Source organism: Pollicipes pollicipes, unplaced genomic scaffold, assembly GCF_011947565.3.
Source record: "Pollicipes pollicipes isolate AB1234 unplaced genomic scaffold, Ppol_2.1 Scaffold_2555;HRSCAF=2994_pilon_pilon_pilon, whole genome shotgun sequence".
In the NCBI taxonomy this organism is placed as follows: Eukaryota; Metazoa; Arthropoda; class Thecostraca; order Pollicipedomorpha; family Pollicipedidae; genus Pollicipes; species Pollicipes pollicipes.
In genome coordinates, this window is record NW_023596136.1 from 16050367 (window position 1) to 16061991 (window position 11625).

At 46.0% G+C, this 11625-nt stretch overlaps 1 protein-coding gene across 5 annotated transcripts; it reads left to right on the plus strand.

Moving 5' to 3' along the window:
* Window positions 1-433: 433 nt before the first annotated feature.
* On the plus strand, window positions 434-10879 carry LOC119104004 (uncharacterized). 5 transcript variants are annotated; one of them, XM_037227738.1, is made up of 7 exons: window positions 434-518; window positions 2136-2234; window positions 5561-5641; window positions 6886-7032; window positions 7377-7498; window positions 8723-8995; window positions 9748-10879. In XM_037227738.1, the coding sequence occupies exons 2-7, from the start codon at window positions 2223-2225 to the stop codon at window positions 10718-10720; spliced, it is 1608 nt and encodes a 535-aa protein (XP_037083633.1). In that variant the 5' UTR covers window positions 434-518; window positions 2136-2222; the 3' UTR covers window positions 10721-10879. The 5 variants fall into 5 exon arrangements, with proteins under 5 accessions (XP_037083633.1, XP_037083638.1, XP_037083625.1 ...); XM_037227743.1 differs by having other exon boundaries at window positions 438-514; XM_037227721.1 differs by lacking the exon at window positions 434-518 and adding an exon at window positions 1126-1410.
* Window positions 10880-11625: the final 746 nt, after the last annotated feature.

Consider the following 11625-nt stretch of genomic DNA (forward strand, 5'->3'; position numbering starts at 1 on the left):
TTGATGACAAAAATTACGTTCTTTCCTTCGATACCCCTTTTGTGCGTTTTCATGGCGCATTCAGATCGTATTTCTTGGTGGAGAATACGCCTTGTCTTCAATGCTAAATTCTCCCCAAGAGCCAGACTTCGGGGCGGTTGATTCTGCGTGTCCGCACGAGTGCTTTGGATACTTTGTGACGTCATTGTAATACCTTACATAGAATTTCTCCTTCTGATAGTTTGACAAAAAAGATAGATAAAGAACACGTAGGAAACGTTTGAATGGTTATTTCCTCCATATATGCTAAATTAACGTTGTGTTTATGCTTTTATTTATATATCTTTAAATGCATGGCTTATTTAACGTCATTTATTTTCATATCAATTTCATCGTGTAATCCAGAAAAGTTGAATCATGCCTTCACAGCTGATCCCGTGTTCTTTCTCCTCCGTGGCTATCCGCCAGTGGAGTCGATTGTTTGGGATGTGGGGTTCTGGTTTCCGAGTGGGTTAGGGAGTGTCGTCGGTGGACGGTAGGTGAGTTGAAAATATGCTGGTGAGCGGGGACAGACCTGAGTGCGTAGTGCATTGTGAGGAAAGATTGTGTGCCATTGCCAATGTTGAAAAATTATTCAGCTGAAACCCGCCAGCAGCGTGCCTCTTTCAGTCGTGAGTGTGGCGCGCGGCGTTGCCGGTTTGGGGACGGGCTCACGCCTCACGTTGAACACGGAGAACAATTTTTCGTATTCTTTTCAGTGTACATTTGTGGAGAATAAAATGTCTTGGGGCGAAAAACACCAAGAAACTCCCAAATTTCAGACACTGCACACAGGCCAGAATAGTCCAGAACCTATCCTAAACTAGCCTAACCTAACCTAACCTAACCTAACTGAACCTAACCTAAACTAACCTTACCTTACCTAACCTAACCTGACCTGACCTAACCTAACCTAACCTAACCTAACCTAACTGAGAATAGACCAGAACCTAAGCTAAGCTAAGCTAACATAACCTAACCTAACCTAACCTAACCTACCTAACCTAACCTAACCCTAACCTAACCTAACCTAACCTAACCTGACTAACCTAACCTAACCTCCCCACCCTGTATCCCCTTCAACCCAGCATCCTGTTGGCATCCATGTTCCATGCCATATATAGGTGCAGTGTAGTGAGCTTTTATTTAGCTGCCATGTTCTCATTTTGCTTTACATTCCTCACCCAATCCCCTGCAACCCATCATCCCATTGGCATCCAGGATCAAATGTCATGGATTCTTGTTACCTTGGCCCTGTACATTTTTATGGTTCTTGATGCTGCTTGATGCACAGTAATGTTGTGACCGTGCACAGTAATGGCGCCGGTGTCGAGTCTGCTGTGTGTGTGCTGCACCCAGGAGCTCACCATTGTTATTGTAAAAAATTTGAAGGTAAGAGCATGAATCTATGTGTTTGGTGATTATTTACGGTATGTCCTGCCTTAAACGCGACAAATGGTGTACAATTATTTTTTCTAACATTAGGTAGGAAAGTACACCCTCACCTGGCTGGCAGTTGAATCCCAGTCTGTGAAAAAGATGGGCTGCTAAGGTATGGCCATGGCATGCCTGCACCTCTTTGGTGTGCTGCACCTAGCATGTGTGCATCATATTCAGGATAGGATAAATTGCATCAAATTATTGAAAAGCTTCTGCCCAATAACATTTTGGATGAATTGCTGGATGAAGGTACCTTTGTAATGTTGTGATTTCTGAAAACATTTGCTGTGTATGCATTGAATTGTGTGGCTACTATGCAAAAATAGTGCATTGTAGATAAACAGCATGCATATACTAAAATTGTGGAAAGGTTGCTGCTGCTGTGTTGGACAAACTTGGTGTGAGGAGTTTGTGCAGTCTGGTACTTAGACTCTGCAAACTTGTTGGTGCATGTTGGCAAGTAGTGGGAGGATAAAGGCCCATCCATAAGTCATGTCACACATTTTTTGCAGCTTTCAAATCTACCCACCCTTGTGACATGCCATTTGTGCCAGACACTCCCTCTGGGTCTCCAGGTTAAGCTTTGTAACCTGGCATGAAATTGAACTTGAGATGGTTTTACTTACTCTCATGCTCTGATGTTTGCATAGTGTTGTGACCAAATGTTTTTGTTCCAGGCCCATCACACTTATAGGCATATATTGGTCTTTGTAACAGAGACATCACTGACTGTGAAAGAAGCTGTGCCATTGAGGAAGACCGGGATGCTTGGGAAGGTAATTATGAATTGGGTGAAGATTTGGAGACATGTTTCATCAGTTTGGGTGCCCATTGGAAATATATAATCTATTAAAGTCATCTTGCTATCTTTCCATTTTCTAGATTCCTTTCAGAGGCAACATTGTGACCACATAAAAATGTAGTACAACATAGGCAGTAACATCACAAAGTGTAATGTGTATGATGGCTTCTAGGAAATAATGGAGTCAGTGTGGGAATCAGTGGAATGATATAAGACAGCAGGCATAGCTAGCACTAGGCAATGGGTGCAGTGCACAGGAACAACCATCTGTCAGGATGAGAAAGGGTTTCCAAAACCTTTTTGTAAATCAACATGTTCCATTGAGAGTTAGAATGGGGCACAAACATAATATGTGTAAGTTTAGCTTGAACTTCAAAACAGCAGCAGTTATGGCAGTGCAAGCAATTTCAGCCACACCAATATGATGCATGATATTGGGATATGCTCAGAAGTGTGGGCAAGGGGCAGGGGCATGCATGAGTCCCCTGGATCCTGAAGGGCCTGAAGGGACCCTCTGGGCTACATGAACCATCTATGCCTAGATGTTAGACCCAACTGGATACTTAAAACGCTGATTTCAAGCTGCATTGGAGGTCTCAGCCCACATGCCGGGCCCGTGAAGGTCAGTCAGAGGTCTTCTGGCACCAATTGGGGACACCTGGAGCAGTTTGGGTCTTTGCCAGTCAGAGAATGTGGATACAAAATAAAGCCCTGTGTCAGCCTGGGAGAGTTTCCAGCAGGGAAAAGGTGAGGGCTTCAAAATATCAATAAGAATACTGTAGCATAGGTTGGCGCCTCAGGGACAATGGTAGACCCTTGTGATGGCCAGGCCACCAAAGTGCGTGACAAAAGGTCCTTTACCTGATAGGAGTCCCAAATTGGCCACGACCCCATTTCCTGAACAGGGACATGGATGGGATCCTGAATGTTTGAGGCCTACTTGTGTTGGCATGGTTTGCTGGGTGGTGGCATGATATATCAAATAAAAATGGGGCAGAAAGAGGGGGTCCACAATGAAAGCGCCCAGTACCGAACAGGAACCTCTCCGACAGGAAGGTGACCGACGCCAAACTGAGATTTTGAGGGTCTCTGGACCGAACAAGCGACCCGGCTCCCGTGCCGCCAGAATAGCTGCTGGTAGGTACACCGGGCATAGACGAAAACGCCCTTCATTCCCTGACTGGAAAAGAAAATGAGACTTTTGGACCCACGGAACCCCCTGTCTGGGGAGGGTCATTAACATTCAGTGGGTTGGATCTCAAGGGAGTCAGCAAATTTCGGGAGATGTACGATCAGTGTTCGCCTGATGACGCCTGTCCATTTTCGAGTAGTAAACAAGTAGTTTTGAGTATGCGCTCGAAAAGCTTAAGAGCAGGAGCACCGGGGCCTGGCATTGCAGTTGCCTTAGAATCACATGTCGATGGACGCTGCAGAGAACGCTAAGCGTCAGGTGCAGGACGCGAAAACGACCAACGGTCGGGAAAGTAACGTTTCCAAAAGGTTTTGAATTCAATTTGTTCCATCAAAAGTTGAGAATGGGGCATATATATTACATGTGCAAGTGGAACCCGACCTTCCAAACGCAGTAGCAGTTGCAGTGGCTCAAACAACTTCTACTTCACCATTATGTCGTGCTCGTGGTGCTGTGAGTGCTGTCCGTTCTTGGTCCAATCTGAAATTTACGCGGGTGAAATTCATGGCATGCAATACCTTCCACACGCATATCTTGTTTTGTGAAGCCTGTGAAAGTACTACGTTCCGATGCACGATCTTTTTAACACAGCCATGAAGGCTGCGTTCTCGCTGCGCATGCAGACTGCAACGCCGGACGTTTGTGTTGCGTACACATTGTAGGGGAGCATTAAAAAAACTGTTTGTTATCCTTTTTGCGCCGACTGATTCTGAGGAAAGGTCTAATATCCCCAGACTAACATAGATGGGGCACGTCAATAAAATTGGTTGACGACGTTATGATTTTCTACCTTCCCATGAATGTATGAGAAAAAGTACGGAAAAATCCGGCAACGCCTCTGACTTATTGATTTAGGGATCGCAGAATAGACGATGGTGAAACGAAAAGCGCTATCTTTCAACGCTCGCTACCTCGTTTGTTTATTTTATGAAAGGTACTTTCGAGTAAAATTGCGTGTGTGGGTAATTTCCAGCTATTATTTCAGTCCAAGAAGGTTTCTCCAAGATAACGGAGGGAAATTGGACACCCGACATGAATTGGCCATATCTGACGAGACTTTTTAGAGATCACTTATAGGGGGCTTCGTTAACCTTGCTTACCCCATCCTCTTGCCAAAGTTCTGACTGCATCCCCAGGTATGTTCAATGACCATATTGTGTTCCTTATCTCTCTTTCCAGCTTCAGGTGTGGAGGGTGTAAAGATGGGTGGGTCCAGTCTAGTGATACCAGTAGGTGTATTTACACTCATGTCTGTCAGCGCTGTAACAAAACCAAGCTAAAAGAAACCTTTGGAGCATCATGGAGATATTCTTCCATGTGAATCAGGAGAAGTAGTCCTCTGTGTGTGTGCAAAAGAACAGGTGATGTAACTTTGTAACTGAGGTTCATATGAAAGAAACCACATTGAGAATATTTCATGCATACAGGCAAAGCTACAGACAGAATTATTCTGCTTGGATTGTTATGGTGGCTATAACTCGGTCGTGAGCAGATCACACTGTCTAGTTGCGGGTTACACTGACCAAGCACATTGTCTCCTGCTGAGGCAACGTCATTTTCCACCCAGAGGAAGTGTGGTTTGGGGTAATGGTCAGCAAGAACTTGTGAAAATGTCCATTTTAAATGCGAAATACGAGGGCGAAGAAAGAATTCAAGAAATCCATGTTCATAATTTAAATAAAACACTGCGTCAAGGCAGTCTGCCGGAGAGGTGGATTACAAAGGGGCACTGAAGCTTCTCTATTTATGATGTTAAGCATCTGCTACACTCACATATCATGTAACCATCTGGCAGTTGGAGCCATGCAATTTACCTGGCTTAGCGTGCAGAGGTATTATAAATTCGTTTTAATCTGTGCCTGACGCTCATTAATACTGAATATGAAAATCCTGAAAAATTATCTCACCAGGTTTCCTACTGCATTCATCCAGTTGCCACCAAATAAGGCCATGTCAGCATTGGTTCGGCACGTGTGTTCATGTGTTAAAACTGTTCTGGTATATTGTATGTCATGTAAATCATTGTTTTTCAAACAATCATATTATTCCGCCTTGATGAAACAGAAAGATGGTGTTTGAGGTGTGATGGTAGCAAAACATGTCCTCAGAATGAACAGCAAGTGGTATATCTGGACGGCAAGAAGTACATTCTGTGCGAACGACCTGATGTGATGGAAAATATTGAAGAGGTAAGGAAATGTCAGTTGCGATTAGTTTCCTGTACAGCTCTTTGCATAATAGAGGAGGGAGATAGGGAGGGAAGGGCCTTTTTTGCACTGTATGTGGTTAACGCGCGCTCGTGTGGGCCTCAATGTGATCCCCCGAAGGTTTTTCCGGAATGGTGTCTGAACGGGGTGGCGTAACCTTGCCAAATTTTGAAATTTTGTGGAGAATTGAATTGCGGATCGTTTGGTATAAAAAATTTAGATGCAACTTTTAATGTCGATGACCTACGACAGGTTAAGGTGAGACCATGGATTCAGCGAAGACGATTTCTAGGGAAACGTTCAATATAATGCAACAGTGGAGTGTTAGAGGAAGCTCTGCATCTCTGAGATAGATTCTTAGGCAACACGACAATTGAATGAACGGATTCTATTGACCTAGGGTCAGGTATGAAGGTCAGACCCAGGTCAAAACCAGCCTGTTTTACCACGCTATAGGTTGCTGTGTGGGGGTGGTTTCTGTTACTCATCTCGAATTTATTGATAACAGGAGCTGCAGTATGCATGCTCCATAAACTTCTTAAAAGTCGGGATAATTCGGGATAGGTCACTGACCTGAAATGGCCCAGATCAACATTTTATCCGTAGGAACATGCTGCATAGCGTGATATTTGGCGCTTATTGGCAAAACTTGAAGTAATCCATCATGATTTTGGTCACCATGACCTCTGAAAAGCCTAAAAAGGTCACTGACCTTAAATGGGCGCCAGTGATATTTTGCCTAGAACAGGTATCTAGGTCCTTGGGCACTTTGGGTGCCAATCGGGAGTGTAGCCCCGTTGGTGCCTGCCATATTTTCTTTTCCCGATGCGTGCTGACACGATACAATGTATCAGATTTTTAGCAACATAGACAAGGCAGAAATGCCATTTTTACACGCTGTAAACTTCATTATGTGAAAATTTCTCCCTGTCCCTTGTACTGCACCACGAGGTTGTGGAGACTCGTTACCACGAAAATGACAACAGCAGCAATGCCGTTGGTACTGGTGTTGAATTTAGCCACACTGAAACGCGTGGCAGACGACCGTAAAATTGACTAAATCGCTAGGGATCTCCTTCGTTATATGTTTTATTCAACAGCAAAAGTCAGATGAAATCCCTGCAAACGCGAAGTGTGCAATTGGTAAAAAAAATATTGGTTGTGAAGGGGACGGGCGCTGAAAGCTTACTTTCCACTCTTTGTCGATAAATACATGTCTCTTCTAGGAACTGATGCAAGGCACGTTTATGGCTTTCAAATGCAAACCTGAAAAGGACAGCTGTATGCAGTGGTTGAAACTTTTCGAATCATTTACTAAAAGAACGTTCACCATCTACACATCATCGGGCGGTGGAAAGTTTCTTGTTTATAAGGTATGTATATCCAGCGTCATTGTTAAGCGGCTGATGAAGTAACAAGCTAAAACCATGGCTGACACACTCCTTTGCCTCGTCAGCATGGCCTCTTTTATCATCCCTTCACAAAGAATGCACTATGTAACTAAACTGAGAAGATTCTAGCATTGCTATGCGCAGCGTTTCGTCAACACAGGAATCAATGAATCTTCTCTTTTCCCCTTTTATGTCCACATGTAATATGCAATTCTCATTATTGCCACTTTTTGCCATTTTCACCTATGCCACTGAATATCGTTGTGGAAACGGTGTTTAAACGCTGCGCAATTATGTTACTCAGTTGATTGACTGCGATGTTTCAGGCGCGGCTTCGTTGCCACCATGACGTACCAGACCGTTTTAGCCGCCAGCGGAAGAAGATTTCAGACAGGAATTGGAGCTGCCCAACTCGGATGACGGTAGCCATTAGACAGAGCGCTGCAAAGTAAGGCAACGACATGTCCCGATAAGTATCTCAACACCTGGCGCGTAAAAACTCAAGCCCGCAAATATGCAATATTATCGGTTTGGTGTGGATAGACAGCAGACATGGGGAAAACGAATTTGACTGTGCGAAGCCGCAGTTTTCGGTAGATACGTGGGCTTTGGTCTTGACTCATTTTTCACGACTGGCCTAGCTTCAGCTTTGTTACATTCCTGTTAGCTGGCTTCGGTTTCGGCATGGAAAATTCCTTAAAGTTATGGCTGCTTCTTCGATTTCAAGTAGTTCAGAATTGTCGGCCTCGGCTTTTTGTGGCGATTTTTTTGCAGTGCAGTAACGGCTATACTTAACGAAAATTCTTACAGCTCTACCACCCAAATGCCATGTAACGTTTCGATGCGACACAAACGTGGCTGAACGCCAGAAGCCAGCCAGTAATTTTCATGACCAATTGACCGATCAAAACAGGTATGTTCGAAATTTGAGGTTCTGAAGCAAGCATCAGATATGATGAAAAAGCTGACTTATACGTTGGTATACCTTCAAGTGGAAAAAGCTGCCCGAGGTAACACAATTTTTCTGTTTAGTAAAGAAGCTCCTCAACGCGTCATCGTTTGATTACGTCATCGTGCCTTACTTAACATTGATTAGGAGCCAATTGACGGCCTTGTATCTAGAAATCGTGCTCACGAACGCCAGGTATGAACAATATGGCAATTATAATTATGGCCTTGATCACCGCATGGCTAATGGAATGACATGACTTGAATGACGTTGCGGCGTTGTGGATGTCGGGATGACCTTGAAATAGTCTCCCTCTTAAAGTCCACATCTTCACGAGTCTTAAAAAGGCAGGGCTGTGAACTGCACCAAGCGACCTTCAAAATGGCTATTTAGGTTCAAGGGCTTTACAAATGTGGAAGCACTTGACTACGACCGGCGGCTCTCACATATATCTGTCATGGTATTTGTGTTGCCTTCTTTCCCACGTCGTGCTTGTTCCTTAGTCGCGAATCAAACATGTATTTGTTTTTTTTCTTACTGTCGTGAACCAGAATGATGTTGCTTTGTTTGCTATCATTCCTTTAAGGCACCCTGCATCACAAACATGATCTCCGTTGTCATTTAGGCACCAACTGTAAAGGATGGTATCCGGTGGTTTTACTGCATATCACTTGTTGAAGTTAAATGGATGAATGGAACGGGTTATTTCACTCGCCTTCACAGGGTCACGAGCAAAAAGCCTTACGCAGGCTATGCGATGAGGGTGACATGCAACGGGGAGGTCCACAATCATGCGAGAGACTCAGTTGCGACTCTCAAGTTTAGACGGGTCGGAGAGGCGGCAAAGGAGAGAATGCTGCGGCTTTTCGCCCAGCAGCTTTCGCCACCAGAGGCGCTGAGGACTCTCAAGCAACAACTCCGGGAAGAACATGGCAGCGACTATGACAGGGTTGCAGCCGACCGTTCCGTTGTACCTGATCTGGGCTATGCTTACAGGTGAGTGCAACTAGCGACAGCGTAAATTACAGAGACGGTGATTAATACAAATGGTGGAGCGGACGCCGACGCTGACCATGACGTTGACGCGTAACGTAAAGAGAAATGGGGGGGGGGGGGGGGCGAGGTTCATGCCCAAATTCAAGATGGTATGACTGCTTGACAGTGATAAATGATATATGACAACGCGGTGGCATCCCACATCAGGACGAACGGCCAAGCGCTTTTTACATTCCCAACTGTTTTTTACCTTTTCGTTGCCCGGCGTTCTTAGCTTTCCTGGCGCATTAGCTTTTTGGTGTCTCCAAGTAGATTTGGTGTGCACACTTCGTATAAATGCTTTGTGACCCAAAACAATCCATTATGCCTGCTGTTTCCTGATTGTATGCAGTCATAAGTGTGTAGCAGTCTAGCAGTCTTATTTTAAGTGGTCAGCGTGACGCGAATGAAGTTGGCAGAAAAAATATGTCCCTTAGAATCAATCTCTTCACTTATTTATTGGCTTCCATTTTCGCAGAAAAACTCGAACGCCCGCGCATTTGCCACTTCGCATTTGCGTCTAACCTACTTTACAAGTGTGTCTAAACGTCGAGATAAAGACCCTACAGTCCCGTATGTTTAGTTGTATATATCATGCTGAAACGCCAATAGTTCAGAAAGAAGACAATGAATAGATTATAGCCATCAATGGCCGTAGACGTTTTTCACGGGATGCAGATATTTCCACCAGCAAACTTGTTGCCTCTCCTCAGCTTATACTATGCTAACTTCGGCAAGAGGAGGAAGATGAAGATAAAGACGAATGGGATGAAGACGGTTGAGACGAACGCAATTGAGACGAAGACAGAACCAAACGACCTGGAAGAAATGGAAGTGTCTGGAATGGTGGTTGGTCGGGAGGGCGATGAGACTATTGTCGCGGCCATATCCCCAGTGGAGCGAGTACAGTCCCTGAACGGGGCCTCAGATGTCGTCTTTGTGGATTCCTCAGGACATTTCCTGGACGAGTGGCTCATCCCAGCGGATGCGTCAGAACCAGGCGTCATGGATGGTGGCCTCGATGCTGTTGTGTATTGTGCTCCTGATGCTGATATGCGGGGTGGTCCGACTATTTCTGTAGATGGCGGTCCAGATATTTCTGTAGATGGTGACCCAGACATTTCTGTAGATGCGTCCTCGGGTATTCCTGTGGATAGTAGCCCGGATACTGGTGAGGCCAGTGTCCCTGCTGCTGCCATAGATTGTGGCATGGATACTGTTTTAGATAGCGGCGTGGCTGTCGTCGTGGGTGGTGGCCCTGACGCTGCTGTTCACGCACCCGGTGGCGACGCAGCCTGGTCGACTGATGCCGCGGGCGCGACGACCGACGTCGCGGATGATCCGCGGCCACAGAGTCGCGTTGCGACCGCGGCGGTCGAGCGCATCCAACAATGGGCGGCGCTCGTGAGCCGGCAAATTCTGGAAGAAGACGACGGCCGGTGGCGCATTGCTTCAGACACCTTTATCCGGCAGTGGGAGAGGCTCACCATCGCTGGGAGATTGTCGGCTCTCCGCGGCTTTGGTCGTCCGTCGAGACAAAATCGAAGCCTTTCACAATTCGCCGTGCGGTCTGCGAATGCGACCATTAGCTCCTTCGTGCGTGCCAGGGTCAAGGTGCCTGCTGTTGGTCCGCGCGAGGTGACCCGGACTCAGGAGCTTTACACGCGGCAGCCTCCGCTCGCATAGCGGCCTGGGACGAGGGCAGCCACATGCTCAGTAAGGACATGCTCTGAGCCATGAGTGTGTGAATATGTACATGATTTAATGAACCTCACGGTGTTATGATTTCGCTATCATCCGTATTACAGTGGATATTTGAACAATACATGTTCCGAGCACCGATTATATTCGTGTGTGTAGTCATCTCATCACCGCGATGACTGAAGGCACACACTTGTAAATAAAGCTTCGCTTGTCCGTAGGCAAAGGGATGCAGCACGTATGCTCCCTGTCTGTGCGTCCCACTACTTGCGATCTGAGAATCAAGCCGTCAGTTGCAGACTTTCTAACTGACATTCGCTCCTCAGTAAAACGGTTGGTTGGCTAAAAGAATTGGTGGTCTCTCTCTCTCTCTCTCTCTCTCTCTCTCTCTCTCTCTCTCTCTCTCTCTCTCTCTCTCTCTCTCTCTCCTCTCTCTCTCTCTCTCTCTCTCTCTCTCTCTCTCTCTCTCTCTCTCTCTCTCTCTCTCTCTCTCTCTCTCTCTCTCTCTCTCTCTCTCTCTCTCTCTCTCTCTCTCTCTCTCTCTCTCTCTCTCTCTCTCTCTCTCTCTCTCTCTCTCTCTCTCTCTCTCTCTCTCTCTCTCTCTCTCTCTCTCTCTCTCTCTCTCTCTCTCTCTCTCTCTCTCTCTCTCTCTCTCTCTCTCTCTCTCTCTCTCTCTCTCTCTCGCTCTCTCTCGCTCTCGCTCTCGCTCTCTCTCTCTCTCTCGCGCACCAAACACTCAATCGCAATGCCTCACTATTTCCCACCTTGACGCATGGTAACCATTGTGTTTTAAAACAAGGTTAGTAGGTTGCAAGGTTTAAAAATGGATGCGTCACTGCTAACTGGATATACGCACGCACGTGCGCACGCATGTACGTCACCGAGGGTCT